This window comes from Mustela nigripes, chromosome 1 (assembly GCF_022355385.1).
Source record: "Mustela nigripes isolate SB6536 chromosome 1, MUSNIG.SB6536, whole genome shotgun sequence".
Classification (NCBI taxonomy): domain Eukaryota; kingdom Metazoa; phylum Chordata; class Mammalia; order Carnivora; family Mustelidae; genus Mustela; species Mustela nigripes.
The window spans coordinates 188,089,928-188,113,546 of NC_081557.1; the positions used below are offsets into that span (position 1 = coordinate 188,089,928).

The following is a 23,619-nucleotide window of genomic DNA, read 5'->3' on the forward strand; positions in this document are numbered from 1 at the left end:
CTAGGTCTCTCCTCACCTTACCTCTTGCTTTTGCTTCTCTTCTCCACTTTCCATCCTCAGAATTCAGTTCTTTTCTAATGTTGCCAAACACTCGGGCTTATGTTACTCAGGTGATCTGGTTTGCTCTAAAATCTATCTGTTGTAGACTTGACTTTTCATAAATCTTGGATCTCTAATTGACTTCAGGAAAAAAAAAATTTATCTTTACTGTATCTATTCCATTTGAAACTGGAATATTTTAAGCCAACTGGAGTACCTATGAAACCCTTAGAAATATGGCATTATTGCTTTATATCACTAGTTGACTTTTGTTCTTTGTGGTTAAATTCAAGGGTTATTTGATATGCAGTCATTTGCCTAAAGATGATCTTATTGATATTGCTGTATACTGTCGCCACTACTGCCTACTGCCTTTAGCAGCAAAACAAAGAATTGGTCAGTTGGTTATATGGAGAGAGGTGTTTCCTCGACATCACCTCCAACCTTCTACAGACTCAAACACTGAAGTCTTTCAGGAACCTGAAGGGAGATATTTTTTGCTAATAGTTGGCTTGGTAAGTTTACCTTGGTTTCTGTGTGTTTGTGTGTGTGTGTGTGTTTTGGCCATTTGAGGGTTTTTTTGGCCATTTACTATCTAAATATATACTCAAACAAACATAATAATTTAAAATTATGAGCATTTCAGATACCAGTATTCAAGAAAATGTTATTTGTCCCTTATTCCTTTTCTTTTGCATCCCTTTAATGCTTGTGGAGAAATTAATTAATGAAACCCAGAATAAGATTTTATCAGGTCCTTAAGATCTTTTGTTCATATTTCTATAGTGGTTTTATCCTCTTGTTTGTCTTGGGAAATAGAGACATGAAAAGGATATAGAGTGAGAATAAACATGGGATTGTAAATAAAAGGACTTCCAATAATTGTGGCTCTTTGAAAGCTACCTTGTGACATGTGCCAAAAAGTAGTAGTTGATGGTATACCAGGAGAAGGCAATCTGATTGAAGATTTGTGTTCAAGGACAGTCAAGCAGCACTGAAAATAACTAACAAAGGGAGGGAGGAGTTTTTAAAAATCATATGATTATGCCATATGTTGTTAGTATTCATAAATGTATACATGCATGCTACATATAAACATTTTCATGTAGCTAAAGCTCTATTAATATTCTTTTCTTATAGAAGCACTATATGTTATGTGTGCTATTAGAATCTGGAGGCTGTGCATCCAAAGCTATTGGGAATCCTGGACCCGACTGTATTTATGTGGATCAGGTCAAAACAACCCTTCAACAACTGGGAGGAATAGATTGTCGCATCAGTGAACAGCTAACAGCTTCTCCCAGCCCCTGTTTGTCTTGTGCTGACTGGTTCCTTACTGGATCACATGAAAAATTAGATAGTTTGACGACCTCACCTATCCTCAGTAGGCTACCAGGTACTTCCAAGGTAGCAACCTCTCCAACATGCAGAAGAATTCTTTTTGGTGACTATTCCTTAAAAGCACGTAAGCCCAGCCCTTCTCGAAGCAGTGGAGGATCTGACAATGGCTGTGAAGGTGGAGAAGGCATTGGCCTGAGCCCCCATACTACACCAGATGCCATATGGAAGCAAAGAGAATCTCGGGGCTCTGATGGTTCGGAGGAAAGTGGGGCCTTGCTTAAGGTGTGTGTTCATTCAAGTGTGTACATTGAGCTAAGCTGTCTTGCCAGTTCTTATTTTATTTTATTTAAGATGTTATTTATTTATTTGATGGAGAGAGAGAAATCACAAGTAGGCAGGGAGGCAGGCAGAGAGAGAGAAGGGGAAGCAGGCTCCCTGCTGAGCAGAGAGCCCAATGTGGGACTCAATTCCAGGACCCTGAGATCATGACCCGAGCCGAAGGCAGAGGCTTAACCCACTGAGCCACCCAGGCACCGTCCAGTTCTTATTTTAAAAATGCAAGAAAATTTTTAATTTAATGTTGGGATCATTCTTCATTTGAACTACTGGTTGTTTGGGTTACTGTTGGCAAACCAGTGATTTGGAACCAAAAAGAGGAAAAAATATCAAGTAATAAAATAGTAGCATCCAGGACAGCTGCTTGACACTACTTACAAGTAGGAAAATTGCTTAATCCTGCTTTCCCTGTTCATCTTCCTTCCGTATTCACAGTGTTAAGTGAAAACATCCTAGTTGTGGGGGATTTTACTATAAGCAAATTTGACTTTAATAGGAAAACTACTGCATTATCTTTTTCCTAGTTGTGGGGGATTTTAGAGGGCTGGTCTGGCTAAATAACCAATAAAATATTCAGAAACAAAAAGAAAATCAGAAACTTATATATAAGTATATAATTGTAAAAAATACATGTAAGTGTATACTTGTAAATATTTGTGTGTATATGTTATTCTACAGATTTTTATAGGAGATTTTTGTTTTATTTTGTTTTGTTTTTACCTGCCTCTGTGAAGGTCTGGTCTCCATAGTCAAGAATTTAAAATGTGATTATAAAATAAAGAGAATGTTCAGTTTTCAGGTTGTTTATTTTGATCATTTTTCCATTTTTTTCTCCACGAAAATACCATAATATATCCAAATGATCATCAAAGTAACCACACTGGGGGATGTTATGCTTATTCTAATGATGCTTCTCTTTCAGAACATTTTTGAAACTCTCATTTGGGTTGTTGGAGGCAATGCCAAACAAAGCATAAAAAAGGAGGAATCTGAGAAGGGGCACAAATAAGATCTGAGATTCTGAGTGTCATGGCATAAATAGCCATAGATTCCATCTTCTAGTTCCAAACAATGCAGAACTCTTGGGAGCTTAGGTAGATGTATTTAGGAAATAAATTCTTACTATATTCATTATCCGGTCAGTGAAATTGGTAGGAAACATAATTTAGGAGGTAATAGATTTAAAGAACCATGAATAGTTCCTAAGAGAGATTGAATTAATCCCTAGGATTGAGCCATTCAACAAACTTGATTGAACACCTACTATGTGCCAAGGGCCATGCTAAACAGAGGAGATACAAAGATGGATAAGACACAGCCCATGCCTGTGAGAAGTACAAGTCTAGAGAAAGAGATAAGTACATATACATATAAAACATAACAAAACTTGATAATGGCTCTGGTAAGTTTTCAGGAAGAACTATCTTGTCCTAAGACATGGTCCCGAGGTCACTGTTAGCAAAGGAGGTACAAGTACAAAGGATGTGTAAGGTACAAAGCAAGAGGTACAAGTTAGCATCAAAAATATTTAAAGGAAACTTTGCAAAATAGTAAGTAGTTCTCTTAGAAGGATTATCAGTTTTTACACTATTTCTGCTGTTTGATTCCATTCTTAGATACAAACTGATCTACTTAACTGTATTTTTCAGGTCACTAAAAAGAAGGTTAGTCTTCCAAATCCATTTCATTTGGGGAACTTGAAAAAGAACCTTTCAGAAAAAGACCTGGAAATATATAACACAATGAAGTAAGAAACTTCCTTATAATATTCTTTTTCACTTAAACATTGTGTCTTTAAGTTTTACAGTAAGAAAGTACAAATCCATACCATATAGAGATTTAATTCAAAAATGTAATTATGATATATCTTACATTATTAAAGGTAGTATCTATGCTAATTCACTAATGTTTTTCATTACACGTATAGGAAACATGTACTCCTATTACAAAAGATTAAAAAAACAGAGTAATGTTTCGAACTGTGAAAGCTCCTTTTATCTCCTTTCAATGGGTAACCTCCCTTTTGGGTGTGTATATTTTTAAATTATTGTATTTACATTTTTAGACCTTAGTGGATTCTGTGGTCTGCTCCCCAGATACTCCGTAGCCCAGGGTACTCCTGCCCAGTGTTGGTGGTTGGCGGGGGTGGGGGTAATGAGTGTTAACTACACACAGTTTTCCCTCCCTGGCCTTGCTGTGTTTGGAAGTTTATTGACTCATCCAAGATTATAGTATCTCCCTGGGAATAGCCCACATCCAGTGGCTAATAGATAAGTGAATACAAAGACTTGGCCCTTTGCCTAAATTCAAGACAACTCTAAAAGGCCATCCAAGCTTCAGAGTTGCAAGAGGTATCTGCGGAGACCTTTGTTTTGATTGCGGCTTCTCCTTGGCTCAGTCCTGCTTCCTGCACACTTTGTGCCACAGGTGGTATTCCCCAAGTTTCTCCCTAATAAACTTGCTTGCTGCATATCTCTGAGAGTCTCTCACTTTCTAAAAGAGATGAAACCTCAAACTTACATTAAGTAGAGAATTCTGAAGAAAAAGGAACTGAGTAAGAGGAGCATTTTCAGCAATTTAAATTGTCTAATTATTAAAATATGAAATGTTACATATTCACTTCTTGTGCAGCTATTAGGTGATGACAAGCAGATCTGTCAGGATCAATTAGTATATAACAAACTCAACTGCACACTTTTATCTGGACAAGCAAACATGTACAAATAAAAATTATACAAAAAATTTCAACACGGGGCGCCTGGGTGGCTCAGTGGGTTAAGCCTCTGCCTTCGGCTCAGGTCATGATCCCAGGGGCCTGGGATCGAGTCCCGCATAGGGCTCTCTGCTCAGCAGGGAGCCTGCTTCTCCTCATCTCCCTCTCTCTCTCTGTCTCTCTACCTATTTGTGATCTCTCTCTCTGTCAAATAAATAAATAAAATCTTTAAAAAAAAAAAATTTCAACACTATGACCTTAATCTTTGAAATGTCTTATAGTAAGTTCAGATTTATAGATGAGAAAAATTTTTTTTTTTAAAGATTTTATTTATTTATTTGACAGAGAGAAATCACAAGTACACTGAGAGGCAGGCAGAGAGAGAGAGAGAGAGAGAGAAGGAAGCAGGCTCCCTGCTGAGCAGAGAGCCCGATGCGGGACTCGATCCCAGGACCCTGAGATCATGACCTGAGCCGAAGGCAGCGGCTTAACCCACTGAGCCACCCAGGCGCCCCTAGATGAGAAAAATTTATAGATGATCTCCTTCTCTGTCTGTCCCTGGTTTTAAAAGAGAACCAAGGCCATAAGTCAATAATAAGAAGGAGAAATTATTCTGATCATGCAGCCTAATTAACAGTTTAATAGAAGTAGAACTAACATGGGTGATCAGGGCAGGCTCTAGGCTGGTAAGAGCTGAAATATGCCTTTTCTTTGTCCTGTGCTTGAGACTGGGGGAAAAGGAAAATAAAAACTGGAGGGATTTCTTTCAAATAGATATTAGAATTAGAATGGGGGCAGCTGGAGTGTTTGAGATGCAAATACAGAATTGCAGTCCATATGCTTAAAGATTGCTAATCAGGGGGCGTCTGGGTGGGTGGCTCAGCAGGTTAAACCTCTGCCTTCCACTCAGGTCATGATCTCAGGTTCCTGCGATAAGTCCCACACTGGGCTCTCTGCTGAGCAGGGAGCCTGCTTCCCCCTCTCTCTCTGCCTGCCTGTCTGCTTACTTGTGATCTCTCTCTCTCTCTCTCTCTAATGAATAAATAAAATCTTTAAAAAAAAAAAAAAAGTTATGGATGAAGAGGAAAAAGGCAAGGTTTAGTGGAGGAAGCTTCAGAGTTAACTAAACTCAGCCACTTAGCTTTGTGACCTCAGGCAAGCCAGGTAATCTGGGATCCCTGAAGATTGATTCCCTCATAGTTAAAATGAGGGTAGTAGGGGCACCTGGGTGGCTCAGTGGGTTAAAATCTCTGCCTTCAGCTCAGGTCATGATCCCAGGGTCCTGGGATCGAGCCCCATATGGGGCTCTCTGCTAGGCAGGGAGCCTGCTTCCCTTCCTCTCTCTGCCTACTTGTGATCTCTCTCTGTCAAATAAATAAATAAAATCTTTTAAAGAAAAATGAAGGTAGTAATACTATTGAACATCTCAAAGGGTCATTATGAACATTAAGACTAAGGTATGTTGTAGCACTTCCCTGGCACAGAGAGGGCACTGAATATATGATAGCTATTATGATGTTGTTGTTGCTGTTATTGTTTTTCTTTAGCTCTTCTTACCACTGGTAGAAATAAGCAGTATATGTAGATTCTGCTGGCAGGTCTGAGACCTAAAGATGGAAAAGAAGAATAGAGAGATGAAAATAGTAAGAGAACATGGAAGGGAAGGAAGACTCTAATGAGGAGTAGTATAATACAAGTAAATGCCATAGTGTTCCAGAATATTAACCCACTTTGCAGTTGGTAATAATAATTTTATTTTTCTTCAGGATCATCAGTTGGACTGTTAGGCTACTAATTTAAATATGTTTATTTTGTTGGAAGGTGTTCTTATACGTGGTCAACTCTAGACCGATACCTTATTTATGACTTGTAGGTATCTGAACCAGAAAGGAGCTGATAATTTATTACCAACTATGGAGAAAGAGGGGTTTAGCCAATTTGGGTTGTTTAGCAAAGGAACAATTGTTTGCAATTGTGTATTTATCCTCGCCTCCCATGTGATATTTGCCTCCATTAAGGAATTGATAATAGCCCTAGCCTGTATTCTAGTTAAGAAGAAAATGGGACTTAGATGTTTGGCCTAGTTTTCCTGCCCTGATTACATTGCCAATATTATACTGTAGATAAAAGTTTGGAGTCTACAACGTTCAAAATGAAGCAATATTTTTTAAGTTTGTTTAAATATCTTCTCTCTTTTTTCTTATTTTTTTCTTCTTTTCAAGATTAACATCTGGTCCTGAGAACACACTTTTCCACTATGTTGCCTTAGAAACTGTGCAAGGGATCTTTATTACTCCGACCCATGAAGAGGTGGCACAGCTAAGTGGTTCTATCCACCCTCAACTAATAAAGAATTTCCATCAGTGTTGTCTCTCCATTCGTGCAATTTTCCAAAAGACATTGGTAGAAGAGGTATAAATATAGTTTTGTCAATTTTGTTTACAGATCTCTAAATATTCTCTCTAAAAGCTCTTTAATCAGTATGTCCAACAATGACAGTTTTTATTTTAATTTTTTTTAGCAGTCACCCAGTCTAATTAGAGAATACAATCTAACTTGAGGGCCAAAAGGATTATACTCACAATATTTAACTTAAAAGCTTTGTTTCATAATAACTGATTTTAATGCCCTGGAATACTATTCCAAAAAATGGTGGACCTGTGTTTTTTTCTATGGCAAAGTAGAATGTGGTAGTTTATAATTTAAATTGGCCTCTATATTTATTATCTGCGAGTCAGCCGTGGCTTGGACAGTAGTATCTACCAGTTGTTAAGTCTGATAATTCTTTAAGTATTCTGTCAGTAGTATAAGGTGTTTTGTAACATAATAGGGTAAGGTACAGTGATAGACACAATACTGTTGCAAATCTTTTAGCCACTTGATTTATTTCTTGCTTGCTTTTTAATCCAGGATGAAGTTTCATTTAATATTTTACCTCTGCATAAGTAATAATGTTATATGTAATTAAAAAATCAACTAGATTATCTTAATGGCAAGGAAAAGTATGTGTTGATTTCTTGAAAGGGATAAACATACAGAAGTTTATTGGTCAGTGGTCAAACATCGCAGAGCCAAAACCAAAAAACAAAACACCCTTCTGAAGATGATTGAAACGTATATAGCAATATGTGTATTAGGAATGCTAAAATTGAAAAAAAAAATTAAAAAAGAAGAATGCTAAAATTGGGGGGACTTGGGTGGCTGGCTCAGTTAAGCATCTGCCTTCAGCTGAGGTCATGACCTCGGGGTCCTGGGATCGAGCCCCACATTGGGCTCCCTGCCCAGCAGGAAGTCTGCTTTTCTCTCTCCCTCTGCTGCTCCCCCTCCTTTTGCTCTCACTCTGTCTCTCTCTCTCTCTCTCTCAAAAGAAAAAAAAATGTTAAAATTGTGAAGAACTTGGGTTTAAACGTAGAAGAATATTGGGCTGGGAATGAGGAATTTTATACTGAGCCTGGATTCTTCCTATTTCCTCAGCTATAAAGTAAGTGGCCTGAATTATGTCTTATTAGAATTCATTCAGCAGGGATGCCTGGGTGGCTCAGTTGGTTAAGCAGCTGCCTTCGGCTCAGGTCATGATCCCAGCGTCCTGGGATCGAGTCCCACATCGGGCTCCTTGCTCAGCAGGGAGCCTGCTTCTCCTTCTGCCTCTGCCTGCCATTCTGTCTGCCTGTGCTCGCTCTCTCCCCTCTCTCTCTCTGATAAATAAATAAAATCTTTAAAAAAAAAAAAAAAAGAATTCATTCAGCAATAAAATTCTGTGCTTTGTAGGATTTTTAAAAAATTTCTTTCTTTCTTTCTTGAGAGAGAGCACACAAACTGGGGGTGGAGTACCAGGAGAGGGAGAGAGAGAATCTTAAGCAGGCTCTGCACTGTGCCCACAAAACAGAGCTCAGTCTCACGACACTGAGATCATGACCTGAACTGAAATCAAGAGTCAGATGCTTAACCAAATGAGCCACCCAGGTGCCCCTTACAGGATTTCTCTCAGAAATTGGTATTCAGCAAAATGTTATATCCAACCATATCTATGTGCTTTGTGGTCTTATGCTCCTCCTTTCCTTTTAATATAACTGATAGAGTCTCTAAAGGAATCTTTCATTAATAATTCAGTAAGAGTAGTGTAATTATTCAGTAATAGTAATGCAAATTAGTCTTTCCCATAATACTGAACTATTGAGGTATCCACTATGCACCCGACACTACTCTGATGCTGGGGATATAGCAGTGAACAAAGTCCCTTTCCTCATGAAGCTATTACCAGTGTGTGAATGGAGGTCTGGGTTCTTGGATTCCCCCATGAAAGATTTACGTGAGGATCCATGCTTGAATAAAAATGGCCAGAAGGAAGATAGCAGACATAAAGCAGTTTATTGAGGACAGTACACTCTCAAGGTGAGAGAGCAGGCAGGCCCAGAGATGGCAACTGGACCAGGGTTAGGAGTATCTTTTCTTTTTATGTTTCCATAGTTTATGGGTCGTAGCTAGGGCAGTCTTCCACTGAAGTGGTTTCCAGTCATCTAAGGGACTCCTGTGGTTGGGCATAGGTCCTACTCCCAACTACTGGCCCTGCAGGGTTCTTGCCAGAACTATCATGGTCAACTAATAAAGATTTTTTAAAATTTTCTTTCTTTCTTTCTTGAGAGAGAGCACACAAACTGGGGATGGGGTACCAGGAGAGGGAGAGAGAGAATCTTAAGCAGGCTCTTAAGATCATGGTCATCTTCTTCCATGGAGAGGCATTGAAAGAACAATCTAAATATACCATAATGAAGCTATTTATTACCCTGGGGCAGTGGTTCTCCACACATGACTCTTGGTCTGTCAACCCAGGGCTATTGGAAGCCTTAATTTAGGCCAGGATGTTAAAAGCCGAAAAGTCAGGATGTTGTGTCCTCAGGTTCCTTTTTTTTTTTAAATTAAAGATTTTATTTATTTGTCAGAGAGAGAGCGCACAAGCAGGGGGAGAGGCAGAAAGGGAAAGAGAAGCAGACTCCCTACTGAGCAAGGAGCCCAGTGTAGGACTTTATCCCAGAACCCTGGAATCATGACCTGAGCCAAAGGCAGACGCTTAACCGACTGAGCCACCCAGGTGTCCCTGTCCTCAGGCTTCTAAAGTGTCCCCTGTTTATCACCACCTTTTCCTCCAGCCCACATCTGACTAACTGCCTACTTTATCAAAGTCTATATTCTGAAGGGGAAGAATTATGAACTAGCAAGTAGTTACAATATGTCAGGTAGGTAAGTTTCAAGAGGAATAGTAAGATAGGATAATATTTGAACAAGGACCTGATGAAGTGAAGAAGGAAGCACGTTAAGTAGCTGGCTGAAGGCAGGGCTTCCAGACAGGGAAAACAGAGTGCAAAGCTGCAGAAGTAGGAGTGACTGAGAATGCTGGAGCTGGAGGGGAGGAGAGTGCTAGGAGTTGACATGGCAAAGGTTAGCAGGGCCAGATCGCGCATGGCCTGATAGATTGAAGAGCTTTGGGGTTTGTTCTGAAGGAGATGGGAAGCTCTTGGGACAGTTCTGGGTAGAGGAAGGACAGGATCCTACATTTTGGAAAGGATCACTCAGGCTACTACTGTATGAGGAACAAGCTCTGTAGGGTAGAGGGTGGAAGCAGAGACCAGTCAGGAGGCTATGGAACTTCTCAAAGCAAAGAATGATAGTGGTTTCTAGATTCTGGAGGGTGAGCAAAAATGATTTGTTGTCGGATTAGATAAGGGTTTTGAGAGAAAGAAAAGAATCCAGAGTCACTCCACTAAGTTTTAGCCTTATAAAAAGTCTTTTTAATCCAAATGACTCATTGTTTTGCTAATAATTTAATCAATGGGTAACTTACAGGGGATGCATGAAAGGAAGAGACATACTGTTTTAAGTATAAGTGTTTTCATTTTATTACAGAATCATCTATGAATTTAGTAATCTACTCACTTTTAATCTATTTATTAAGCATCTCCTTATGTACTAGCCTCTGCTGCTTCAAAACACACAAAGATGAACACCATTTGGTCTCTGGCCTGGAAAAAGCATATAATCTACTGGGGAAGACAGACCTACAAACTACTAGTGTAATTAATGCAAATACTAATAATACAGGGCTACAAACAAATGTTTTCTGGGAGACTTTAAGGACACTGTATCCATGAAATCTCTTTTAGGAAACGGTATTTAAACTAAGTATGAGGAAGAATAGAAATTTTCCCACAGACCAGAACAATGTCATTCCAGGCACTTAAGTTGCCAATTCAAATCTGTATGGGAAAACATTTTAAAGTAACATTAGTAATACCAGTTAATATTAATAATACATATTAATTTACAGAAAAAGAAGGCACTAAATCGTGGAGATCATTCAAGTTCTACAAATTCTGTATCTTCTCTTAACCCTGTGAAAGAACATGGTGTGTTGTTTGAGTGCTCACCTGAAAAGTGGACGGATCAGAGAAAAGCACCACCAGTTATGGCCTACTGGGTAGTAGGGTAAGTGGGGGAAGAAAAGGATTTGAAAGGGAAGTAAAATGTTAAAAAATTGAAAGAAAAATGGTAAAAGAGAAAAGCATTTTAAAATGTAGGCATGGAATTATTAATCTAACTGTAATATATATTTTTAGGCAAGTATGTATGTATGTGTGTATGTATGTAATCTCTACACACAGTGTGGAACTCATGAATGACTCCAAGATCAAGTTTCATGCTCTTCTAACTGAGCCAGCCAGGTGCCCCTCTAACAACTATAATATTTTAATACATTTTAGAATTTTTATTTTATTTACTAAGTATCTCCTTTAAATTCCTCTCAAGTCTTTCTCTTCTTACTTTTTCATTTTTAAAATTTATTTTTAGATTCAAGAATAATTCACATACGGTGTTCTATTATTATATTGTACAGCCTCAGTTGTACAATATAATGATTCTGCAATTCTATAGATTACTCCTTAAGTGCATTCCTTAACCCCACCACATATTTCACCTATTCCCACCACCCACCTTCCCTCTAGTAACCACCAGTTTGTTCTCTGTATTTAAGAACCTGGCTTTGGGTTTGTCTTTTTCTTTGTTTTGCTTCTTAATGTGTACATGTGAGTAAAGTTGTGTGGTATTTGTCTTTCTCGGACTGCCAAGGCTTTTTTCTATTAAAATAAAAGGCTGATCCAGTAACCTTATAAAATTATCGTAGTAATACACTAAAAGATAATGACTCCACAATTTTAATGCTATTGCTTTCCTTCTGTCCCTCCTTCCCTCTTTTCTTCCCTGTCTCCTTGCTTTACCTCTTCCTCTCCTTCCCCCCACCCCAGTCCACCAACTACAAGAGGCTGCCTGACCGTAGCCCTTGCCCACCTCTTTTCCGCCTTTTGTCATTTCCGTCTCCATCCACTGTGCACAGCCACACTGGCATCCATTGAATCTTATTCCTACAGTCCCTGTGTGAAATGTTCAGCTTCTTAACTTTGGGTGTCTGGTTCCTTGATATTCAGATCAGTGCTAGCCTCAAAAAGAGAATCCAGGATCTCTTTCCTGCATTAAAGTGGCTACTATTATTATTTTCTTGTTTGTTTATGGTCTTTCTCCCCTTCACTAGGAAGTTAGGCTTTATGAGGTCAGGAATTGGATCTGTCTTGTCCACCACTGGTAACTGCAACAGCACCTGGCACATAGTCACTTGATAAATACATCACAATTTAATAAATGGAGTTGTGCTTGGCAAAATATGGTGGTGGGAGGCATACATAAGGCAAACATAAAGTCATAGTGATTGCATTCATGGTCTTATACCCACCAGAAAAAATATGAAATATGCTCAGACATGTATGTATTTCTGGATAGAGTTTTTTTAGATAGATTGAATAAATGAGTTGATACAACCAAATGCTATGGGAGTTCTGAGGAAGGGATAAAAATCTACATTGGAATTATGTAGGAAGGCTTATAGATTCCATTTGATCTGGTTTGAAAATGAATTAGATTTGGATAGAACATTCTAGGAAAAGGAGGGGATGAACAAAGACTGAAACAAGGGAAATCATAAGGCAGGGCAGTTAAGTAGACTGATTTGCCAGGATGGTAAGGGAGTGACCAGAGGCAAAGATAAAATGGAAGATCAGGTAGGAAAGCTAAGTTAGGGCCACTGTAGAGAGCCTTCAATTCCTTACTAAGGAATTTAATTTTGAGGGAGATGTTAAGGCACTGAAGGTTCTTTGAATTGGGTTAAAGAATTGGTGGAGGAAAGGACAGAGAGTTAGGTGAGACCAGTGTTACTAGATACCTACCATGCAGTACTGAACTATATAACAAACATTATCCAAAGCAGTAATCCTGTGTGTTGGTCCATGAGATTTAGAATCATCAGAGTCACTTATTAAAATCAAGAGATGCCTTTGGCCCACCCTAGACCTGCCAACAGAATCTAAGGTAGTGGTAAGCTCTTTGTGATTGTGATGTGTACCCAACCAAGCTTGGAAGGAACATCAGCATAAGTTCAAGTCTGTGTAGTGTGATCAGAGCTGTGCTATTGGAAGATTGAGCTGGGAGCAGCAAAGTGTCCCTGGTGTGGACAGAGAGAAAATAGAGATAAAAACAGTTTGGCATACATACAGGTGTATAGCAGAGCCTTAACTACATTCACAATTGGACTAGGAAGAATCAAGAGGTATTGAATTATAATGCAGATCTATATAGAATACAGGAATTTAAGGAAGTCAGACAAAATATACCTGATTTAAACTGTCTGATTTATCTATACTATTACTGACTAAATATATAAAAATTTTAACTCTTTAAAAAAATTAAATAAAGTCTTAGTGGTATTTCCAGTTATATTATCTACAAAAAGAACAATCACAAAATGTTTTGTTGTTGTTGTTTTGTTTTAAGATTTTATTTATTTGTTTGAGAGAGAGGTAGTGACAGAGAGCACAAAGCGAGGAGGAGTGGGAGAAGCAGGCGCCCGGCTCAGCAGGGAGCTCAGTGAAGGACTCGATCCCAGGACCCTGGGAGTGTGGCCTGTGAGCCAAAGGCAGACACTTAACTGACTGGGCCCTCATATAATGTTTTAATAATAATTAACATTTAGAAAGTAAATGACCATGTTTAATAGCTATTGTACTTAATGATGGTACCACATTTGGCTTTATTTTAATAATAATGACTAAATTTAATATTTTAAAACTAAGGTATATGGTAATATGTATATTGATAAAATAGGCTATTTTACTCTGGAAAAATAAAAACAATTGACCTAAGGCATTATTTATTTAAAAATAAATCTAACTGTATTTCCCCTTACTATAGATTTAGATTAGTGGCTTTTATTTCACTATGAATTCTGTCAGAAAGTAAAATAAAATAAAATAAATTGAAAGGTTGGAGTTTTTCCCCTTTGATATTTGTTTTTTGAATTTCTGAAATGAGCGTGTTCTTTTCCTCTACAGGAGACTCTTTCTTCATCCCAAACTTCAAGAACTTTATGTCTGTTTTCATGATTCAGTCACAGAAATTGCCATAGAAATGGCTTTTAAATTGTTCTTTGGATTAACCTTGTAGCTGTGTTTTCTTGATGCATGGCAACTGTGCACGGAACATTGAACGGTGTTAGAATTGCTGACACACATATACAAGAAGATATGAGTTAGCCTCTCTTAACTGTTCAGTTTTGAAGATAATATTGTTAAATATTGAGATGATATGCTCTTGGATTTGATGCACTAATCTTATGTCATATTGTGAGACTTGAAGAGATTGTTATTTCCATTTTGGTATATAATGTTAATTTATTGACCAGTTTGAAATAATGTGAAGTGTTTTATATAAAATTAATAGAGGACATATTTATCTTGAAAGAATATGCAATTCATAAGTTGCATATTATTTTCAAGACTAATAATGATATCTGGTATAAGAATCACAAAATCGGGAGGATGTGACCACGTCCTCTAACTAATTAGTGCTGGGACCGTGAGCAAGTTTTTGTACCTCTCTGAGTTCAGAATTTTCATTACAAATGAGATGACTGTATTGAGAACTCTGAAGTCCCTCTTAAGTAAAATGTGCAGTTTTTTTTTCTTCTTGCTCTACTGCTCAGTACCTAAATTTGTCATGTCCAAGTACTGATTCCTTATTACATCAAATACTTTGCTTTAGTTCAACTGTTTTAATAGATACCTCACCATGGGGTAAAAGAACTGAGGACTGAAAATTAAACTTATTTTTCTATTTATTTGATTTTGTGTACTCTTTCAGGTCAGCTCTATTTTGGCTAGGATATAGTTTTCAAACTATTTGTACATAAAATTTTATTATTTTTTCTTTTTATTGAGATATATTCAGGTATGCACACACATTTTATATAGTTCTTGAATTTCAGGACAGCTATATGTAAATCTTTTTTAAAAACCTGATCATGTTAAAAACACTGAAAAAGTTGGGTGAAAGAAATCCTATGGTGACTTCTGTTAAATACTAATTTTTGCCTTATAAATATGGTTTGTTATGTAGTGGGTTTTCCCAAAGGAAATTAGGTTAATGAACAATAGTTTACTTGACCCTTAGTAGAGAATCAAAACTAATAGGATAAGAATTTTCTTTGGCTATGAGCATTTGGTGGATTGAGAAAGAAGGAAAAACATAACAAATACTGTATTTTTTAAAATTTTATTTACTTATTTGACACAGAGAGAGAGGTCACAAGTAGGCAGAGCAGCAGGCAGAGATAGAGGGGGAAGCAGGCTCCCCGCTGAGCAGAGAGCCCAATTCGGGCCTTGATCCCAGGACGCTGAGATCATGACCCGAGCCGAGGGCAGAGGCTTAACCCACTGAGCCATCCAGGCACCCCTGTATTTTAAATTAACATTTACCTCGTGGATCGTCCTGAAGTCTCAGATGCCCCCAAGACTACAATACTGGGTTTTTTTCTTTTTCAGGACTTAAGCTTTAGAAGGGGAATTATGCCAACACATCTAAAGTTAGTCTCTACTGCCTCCTCAGACACCCGGAACATGAGCCCTCGGGGTTAGAACTAACTGTAAAACGCAGTGATTGCACCCTTTGAAGCATTTGGTCTTCGAAGAAACACTGTTACCTCTGTATAATCATCTTAAGAGATTTTCACCCAGGTATTTAAAATGCAAACCACTGTATTTGTCCTGTTAGTGATTTGTGGGCCTTAACTCTAGCATTTAAATCAGAGAAACAAACTTCGGTTCTTCAAATGTACAAAACAGCTTGAAATATCCTCAGTTTAAGATCACAATATTGGTCAGAATGGTAGATAGACTCTCAACACTGCCTTAGCTCTGCTTGCTACATATATGGGCAATAAGGCACTTTGTTTAAAAGTATTTATTAAATGTCTTAAATTTCTTAACATGTCCCCCGAAACACCATTAGCTATTTTCAGTATGAAGATTTATTAATAAATGTAACTGTTAGTTACCTCAGATTTTCAAACAGACTGAACGAAAACTGGGGTTTTTATTACAAGGGACTTTTTTTGTTTCAGTTAATGAAATTTTGGTCTTTTGAACCACTTTCCTGGTGTCAAAACATCTTGAGACCACCACTCAATAACAAAAATAAAAAGACAAAATAGACTACTTGTCTTAATAATAGAAAATCATTTGCTATACCGTAGATACATACTTTAATGTCCATGTTGCAGAGATGTTGCATTTTTTTGAGACATTGAATTTTTAAGAAATAAAACCAAACATTGTGGTTATCTCTAAATGGATATTGAAGTAAGCATTGTAGTTAAACCTAGCTGCCCATTTTTCCAAATATGTTCAGATTCACCTCTGAAAGATCAATTTAATTTTTAGCCAATGAGTGCCTATCTGCCACTTTATTAAATAAAAGGGGACAACATGACAGTGTAAATACCCCAGAGGTGTGCTTTAGCTTATATAGAAATATTAAGTTGAATTTTATTAGCATTCTGTAAATGTTCCCTTTTACCAGACTATAAATGCAAAAGATTATAGAACTATCATTTTTTGAAATACCAAATACTGTTTTATCACCATCATACATCTTTTAGCCGCCCCCCCCCAAAATTACATTTTAGATTCTGCACCTTCCACCCTTCCTCCCTCCCTCTCCTTTCTTTAGTGTTCTTTAGTTTGTTTGTTTGTTTGTTTGTTTTTTTGTCAGGTTAGAGAACTGTACTTAGCAAGGGAGAGTTTCTTATTTGTGCCAAGGAACTGTTGATGGTGATGCATACTGGCAAGATAGTAAATTTGCAGTGCCTGATTTTTATATTTCTGACACAAATGAGAAAAGTCATAAAACCAATTTACTAGGTTTGTCTGCTTTGAACATTCTTCACAATAATATTGTGAATAATTATTTGTTTTCTGTATAAGTTCCCTCTAAATTGTGCACATATCATGTGCTATGAAAGTGTTATTTACTCCTACTACCACCTACTACTACCATTTATTATTATTATATATCCATTGGTTAAAAACCAAGGTATCAGCTAAATCATACTTGCTACTGTACAAAATGTTGGAAAGAAGCTGAGAAAAATATTCAACACTAAACACTTTTGAGAAAGGATGTATACTTTGGATATTTTAAAATACATTATTAAATGTTACTAAAACTTTATACACTAAACTATGTGAAAATAATTTAATTTTATAGAGTTGTATTTCTATATTCTATATAATTGAAGCTATTTTTATATTGATAGTCTTTAATAAAGATGGTTTGGAGGTTTACTTGCAGTTGTGTTGTCTTTTCATGCATTCATCCAACAAATAATTGACTTTCTACCCTGTGCCAAGCTCTGTTCTGGATGCCCGGATAAAGCAGTGAACAAAACAGCTAAAAATTCTGGCCTTCGTGGACCTGATGTTCCCATGGGAAAGGCAGGCCACAAATAAGACAAAAAAGTAAAATATATTGATAAAAGCTAAAGAAAAAAAGTGAAGGAAGAAAATAGGATATGAAGTGTGAGAAATAGGGTGGCCAGGGAGCAAGTTGCTAAGATGACCCTAGACCTGAACAGAGAGAGAAAACTAACCATGCTGATTTCTAAGGAAACCAGAATGAACAACTCAAAGGTTCTGAGACTCTCTATTTTAATATCAACATATAAATCACCAGAATTTATTTTTGTTTCCTAAATCAGTAAATAAAATGCAAATACAGCTAGTTAAATAATTTTAGCTCCATGTATCAAAAAGAGCTGGTCCATAGCTTTTAAGCCTAAAAAAGAAAATCTACATTTTTAAGTACTTTCACTTTTTTCACATTTGCTGTCTTCTATGGAAGAATAGATGTCAGAAATAAGCTTGAGAATATCATAAAGCAATATGCTATAAACACTGTCAATGATAAGAGTCAAAAACATCTCCCTGGAGAGCAACAGAACACTTGCTTGTTCTGTCTGAGATGCATATGATCCCTGTGACCAGAGATGTTCCTTTGACCTCTCTTGGCCCCTTAAAAAGAGTCTTGCCTGGAGTGTGACTCAAGTATTCCTTCTGCCCCCTTAAATTTCTCCCTGTATGTTTGTTAATACTTCAAATTCCCTTAGAGGAGACTGAAACCTTTCATTATTCATATTTCTTGCAGAAGAAAACATCACTTTTTGAATTTGCAATGTATTTCACAAAGGATTTTGAAGTCCGTACAATGAAAAGACTTTAAATCTTTTAAGCCTAGGAATAATGATTAATGCAATTGCTTCAGAAAGATTAACCTGTCAGCAGCATGTAAAATGGAGAGAGATTTGGCTGAAAACCCCGCTAAGAGTCAAATAAGCTGCTATGGACAGGAAGATAGCACTAAACATGTAGGACTTGCTAACTCGTTTTATATGAGGTAATCAAAATATAAACAGAATTTCCCACTCTGGAATCCTGGCCTTAATGTGTGGTTTTGTACTTGTGACAAGTTGTATCAAAAGTGTAAAAATGGGGGCACCTGGGTCACTTGGTGGGTTAAGCCTCTGCCTTCGGCTTGGGTCATGATCTCGGGGTCCTGGGATGGAGCCCCAAGTCCGGCTCTCTGCTCAGCAGGGAGCCTGCTTCCTCCTTCCCCTCTGCCTATCTCTTCTGCCTACTTGTGATCGCTCTGTCAAATACATAAAACCTCTTAAAAAAAAAAGTGTAAAAACACACTTAAGATTAATAAAGAAAAAACTAGAACCCTAAGTTCCAAAAAATAACTCAACATACAGTTTGTAGATGTGTTTCAAGAGTGCAGATCCTAAAGAGTAAGAGAGGATAAAATAGAATCTCTATTAGAAACCATCAAGCAAGATATAAAAAGAAATCAGGAATATATTATATGCTACCACTGAAGGATCTCCAGGATGTACAAACTGAAAAAAAGCAAGTTGAAAATAGAGCAAGACATTAGATGCAGGCTAGATATACATCACATCTACTGTGGTTTGTTTTGTTTGTTTTGTTTGCCCAGAATCAGACCTGAATCTGATAAGCTTCCAGATTAGTTCTCAAACTGGTATGGGTATAGATATCAAGTACAGATGTCACCAAGACCTCTTCTGAAACACCATGGGATAAAAACTTTTCTTAATAATACTGAGATACTAATTGCCTATTTCACTCTCATTCTTTCACCGCACAGTAGAGTTTTCCAGCAGCTACATGATGTGTGGTATTGCAGTATAGTGGGGACAAAAGCAGTCATGTAAATCCAGCTGTCTTCTATTAAGTTAGATATTAAATAGATTTTCAAAAACACACACACAAAAAGGCTATTCTCATTTTTTTGTTTTGAAAGATGGTTACTTTTTAAAATGCTATTTATATTATGGGTTATTTCAAGTAAACTGATATTTTAAAAAGTTTCCGTTTCAGTTTCTCAACAGTATCAATACTTTTAAAACAGAAACAGCTTCCTTGTGACCCTAGTTTTTTAAGAGTGAAAAGGGGTCTTAAAATAAAAAGGTTGTGAAGCACTGTTCTACAACAGGTCATTGGTTCTCAGCCTTGCACATTAGAATCCGTAAGCCCAAGCACTAGTTAAAACAGCATATCCCTGTCCCCTTTGGTTAGTCTTGAAAACCTCCGTTCCAGATAAAACAATTTGAATAAAATACAGAAGAAAGAGCAACATGTTAAATTAAGCTACTGGGGTGCTATGAGCAAAGGCAGACTGTAAACATGACTGGATAAACAATCCCTGCCTAATTAAAGGAGCAGAAATCGAATGGATTTGTATGAGAAAATGGAAGGATAACCCTAGGAACTAAAGCTAAACTTGGCTAACCCACGTGGTTGGTTAACTACTCTATTACAGTTTTGGCTCCTAAATATCCTGTTTACTGGACTAGCTCTCGAGGCTCCTTCCTGCACCTCTGCGATTCAGTCCCCACCGCCCGCCTGCCTGTCGACCCTGCGGGCAGCAGGGAAAGCCCACATCGCTGTTTATCACGGCAGAAATCGGCGCGGAGGAGCCACGTGTCGGGAGTCACGTGGCTGGTGCCAGAGGCGGGAGGCGGTTGGAGGCGCCTGCGCAGCTCCGGGAACCCGGGCCCTGCACGCTGATATCCCGGCATCCTGAGCGCTGTTTTCCCGCCAGGAGGACGCCGAGGCGGTTTTCTGCTTGCTTTTCGTCGTCCTTCTCAGGCTTGTTTTGCCACAGCTGCTGCCCGTTTTTAGCCTCCATCACCCCACCATGCAGCGTGAACCTCCGAAGACGAAGCAAGAGAAGAAGTCGGAAAAGCGGCTCTTTGACCCCGCGTCCTTCGGGAAGGACCTGCTGGCAGGCGGGGTCGCAGCGGCTGTGTCCAAGACCGCGGTGGCCCCCATCGAGCGGGTGAAGCTGCTGCTGCAGGTGCAGGCGTCTTCCAAGCAGATCAGTGCCGAGACGCAGTACAAAGGCATGGTGGACTGCCTGGTGCGGATTCCCCGAGAGCAAGGTGCGTACCGGCGGCGATGGTGCCAGCCTTACCCGTTCTAGGTCGACGTCCCAGAAGAGGGGATGGAGCGAGAGGGGATGGACTGCACCGCAGCCGCATCGGTCTGTGAGGAGTTTCTTTCTTCTCCGTTGAGAAGTCAGTGTCTTCACCGGTCTTAGGAGGCTACACTTCCCCGAGCCGAGGCCTGCCACGTGGTCAGTCCTGAGTAGGAGCGGGCCCCAGATTCTCTTGTTTCTCCTCAACATCAGGATTGACACCTTGGTGCAGTTGTGCCTGCCTCGGAAGGAAAGTGGTTGACCTCCCAGGATCGAGGGAGATGCCATTAGGTTAATTTGCTTTCTGTTAACAGGTGCTTTAAGGTGCTTAAGTTTTTGTTGAAATAGTACTTTTAAGAGAAGTACCCCAAATACGGAAGCCTCGGAGCCTCCCAGTACTCTAGTTCCTACTCAGTGAAAGAGGTTCTGTTTATTCTTGAGAACTACTGAAGACCAGGGCGGAAACTAAAGAGGGGCATTCACCCCTGCACAAATTTGTGGAGGACCCCCCCCCCCCCGAAACTCAAAAAGACAAATGGTATAAATCAAAATGCGAAAAATCCAAAGTGAACAAAATATCAAAATTTTAAAGACAGTAGTATTTTGCATCAGCCCCGCATTAATTAAAATTTTCGTATGTTTTCATTGTGGAGAGTTTTTCCAGTATTATTGAAATGATGTCAAGGAAAAAATAATGAAAGTGCTTTGTTAGCCATTAAATACCCCTCCTGTTACAGAATGGCTCCTAAGTTAGCTAAGTAGGTAAGAGGATGAATTTACCAACAATTTTCTATAATTGACCCATGTAGTTGTATTCAGTTGAAAACTCTATATAAACTTTAAAAAGGAAATAGGTCTATTTATTGTGTATTCTGAATGAGAAGTGAAGTGGTTTCAACTCCAGTGCCATCCTTTTCTTCCACTCCTAAATCAATGGTTGCTCTTCCATGAGAAAAGCATTCTTTCCGTAGGGATGTACTTACAACTCCTCTTGAGCTGTTGAGTGTAGTATTTAGGGTGGAGTGTAAATTTTTTTTTAAGATTTTATTTATTTGAGAGCAAGAGCACAAGCAGGGGGAATGACAGGTGGAGGGAGAAGCAGGCTTCCTGCTGAGCAAGGAGCTGGATGTAGGACCCTATTCCAGGACCCTGGATATCATGACTTGAGCCAGAGGCAGACACTTAATGGACTTAGCCATCCAGGTGCCCCTGAGCGTGACTTTTAAGGCATCATCTAAGCCATAAATTGAGCATGCCCATCCGGGGAGCTGAGCTCAGATCTTTCATTGTGCTTCACATTTCTCCACTCCCGTTTATCAGAGTAAGCTTCCCATTTCCCTCAGGGTTTTTAAAGGAAAAATGGGAACCTATCTCTTCTTGGCTGACATTCTAAGACCTCTTCAGAGAAGTAAGGGACTCTATTATTAGCTAATCTGGTTTAAATATTTAGTAAGGTAAAGTTAAATATCCTGCTCAGATTGTGCTGATCAGCACTAACTTATTTTATATTTTGAGTGTTTTAAATTATATTTAAACCTATACATATTCAATATGGCTCTTGTAAATTGAGATCATTTTGAATAGTATTCCAGTCCCTGTTTTCTTTACCTTCCAGTGAGATGATTATAGCCAGAACTTTAAGATGTTTTCTTTTCTTCTAGACCAGGCTTTGTGCTAAGAGATTAGAATTCACAACAGGGATAATATTGCCATCTAGGGGTATATGTTACAATCTTGTAGGGAATTTTTTGTTTAGCACAAAGATAGAAGGTTGTAATCCCTAATTCCAATGATGTAAAAGGCAAAAGCCAGGGGTGATAAACATCCTGCTGCTGTACATGGCCATCTTACACAACAAACATTTATTCTACAACCTGAATGACTCAGTTCTCCACTGGACATTCTTGTAGCAGTAAAACCTGTTTATGATTTTCTAAGCCTAGAACCTAACTCTGATTTGCTTATAAACACAAACTATCTGGAACATTGTTTCCATGTTCACTGATTCCAGAAATGCAGTTGCCATGTGAGTAGAGGGAATATTGTACTTTGTTTTATTAAGAAGTGTACTAAGGGGCACCTGGGTGGCTCAGTTGGTGAAGTGTCTGACTCTTCATTTTGACTCCGGTCGTGATTTCAGGCTCTGTGTGGGGCTCTGTACCAGGTGGGCATGGAGCCTGCTTAAGATTCTCTCTCTCCCACTTCCTCTGCCCTCCTCTGCCCTCCTCCCCCCACCCAATAAAAAAATTATATTGAGAATTGTTCAGTATTGGGAAAACTCACCAATTCTTCTTTCACATTTGGTTACCACTTTACTCTTGAATTCATGATGGTTGCACATTTATATACACAAATATATTTATTAAGCACTCTAAAAGAAATGTAAATGTATCTTAAGTATAACATTCATTATTAAGTAGAAGCAAACATTTGCCTGTTTTGTCTATGGTGTGGTCATACTTCACCAATTTACTAATTAAAATACCTATTTTATTTAAAATGTCTATTTCTTCTTCCTATGTAGTAGAGAGGGCATTATATGGATTTGTAAAAAATTGTTGAAGAGGTCACAGTCTTTGAATTCTGTGCTAGATAGTAAAGGGAGTATTGTAAAATATGTATTCTATATAGAGAACTTGAGTCTGGTAAGTTTGAGAATCACTGTGGTAAATCACTGGAACTTTACTAGGCAATCAAGTTCTGAAACTGTTATTTTCTGGAATTTACTTTCTGTCGCTTTTTTGAAAATCAAGACACATCCTCATCTCAAAGGTTCTGAAGTTTCTTTTGTGTTTCATGTTTGCTCTAATTTTACTGATAAATTTTCTTCAGACAACATGAAATGAACCTGAGGGAATGAACTCATAAGGCACAAGTAGTTGCTCTCAAACTGTCTTCTTATCTTATCTCTGCTTTGTTTGTACCCCAAAGACAGATCTCTTCATTTTAAAGCTTTGAACTTTGCATTAAACATCTCTTTGGGTACTTTTCATACTTCTTATAAGATTTCTTTGGCTTATAAAAGCTTCTGGATTTAACTTGGCTGATGGTATTCTTTTTTTTTTTTTAACTTTTTTAATTTTTTTTTAAAGATTTATTTATTTATTTGACAGAGATAGATCACAAGTAGACAGAGAGGCAGGCAGAGAGAGAGGAAGGGAAGCAGGCTCCCCGCCAAGCAGAGAGCCCGATGTGGGACTCGATCCCAGGACCCTGAGATCATGACCTGAGCTGAAGGCAGCGGCTAACCCACTGAGCCA

At 38.3% G+C, this 23,619-nt stretch overlaps 2 protein-coding genes across 6 annotated transcripts in view; both read left to right on the forward strand.

The window, feature by feature from the left end:
- INTU (inturned planar cell polarity protein) overlaps window positions 1-17,154 on the forward strand; it is a 90,841-nt gene extending 73,687 nt beyond the window's left edge. For 3 of the 4 annotated variants that reach the window (XM_059378175.1, XM_059378182.1, XM_059378203.1), the window contains exons 11-16: window positions 333-554; window positions 1,180-1,662; window positions 3,366-3,463; window positions 6,652-6,841; window positions 10,752-10,909; window positions 13,861-17,154. In XM_059378175.1, coding sequence (XP_059234158.1) covers window positions 333-554; window positions 1,180-1,662; window positions 3,366-3,463; window positions 6,652-6,841; window positions 10,752-10,909; window positions 13,861-13,972 — 1,263 coding nt within the window. In that variant the 3' untranslated portion in view covers window positions 13,973-17,154. The remainder of the gene's footprint in view (window positions 1-332; window positions 555-1,179; window positions 1,663-3,365; window positions 3,464-6,651; window positions 6,842-10,751; window positions 10,910-13,860) is intronic. The other variant, XM_059378193.1, reaches the window with a different exon arrangement.
- A 2,696-nt stretch (window positions 17,155-19,850) lies between these two features.
- SLC25A31 (solute carrier family 25 member 31) overlaps window positions 19,851-23,619 on the forward strand; it is a 24,600-nt gene continuing 20,831 nt past the window's right edge. For both annotated transcript variants that reach the window (XM_059395502.1, XM_059395503.1), the window contains exon 1: window positions 19,851-20,324. In XM_059395502.1, the coding sequence (XP_059251485.1) occupies window positions 20,081-20,324 (244 nt within the window). In that variant the 5' untranslated portion in view covers window positions 19,851-20,080. The remainder of the gene's footprint in view (window positions 20,325-23,619) is intronic.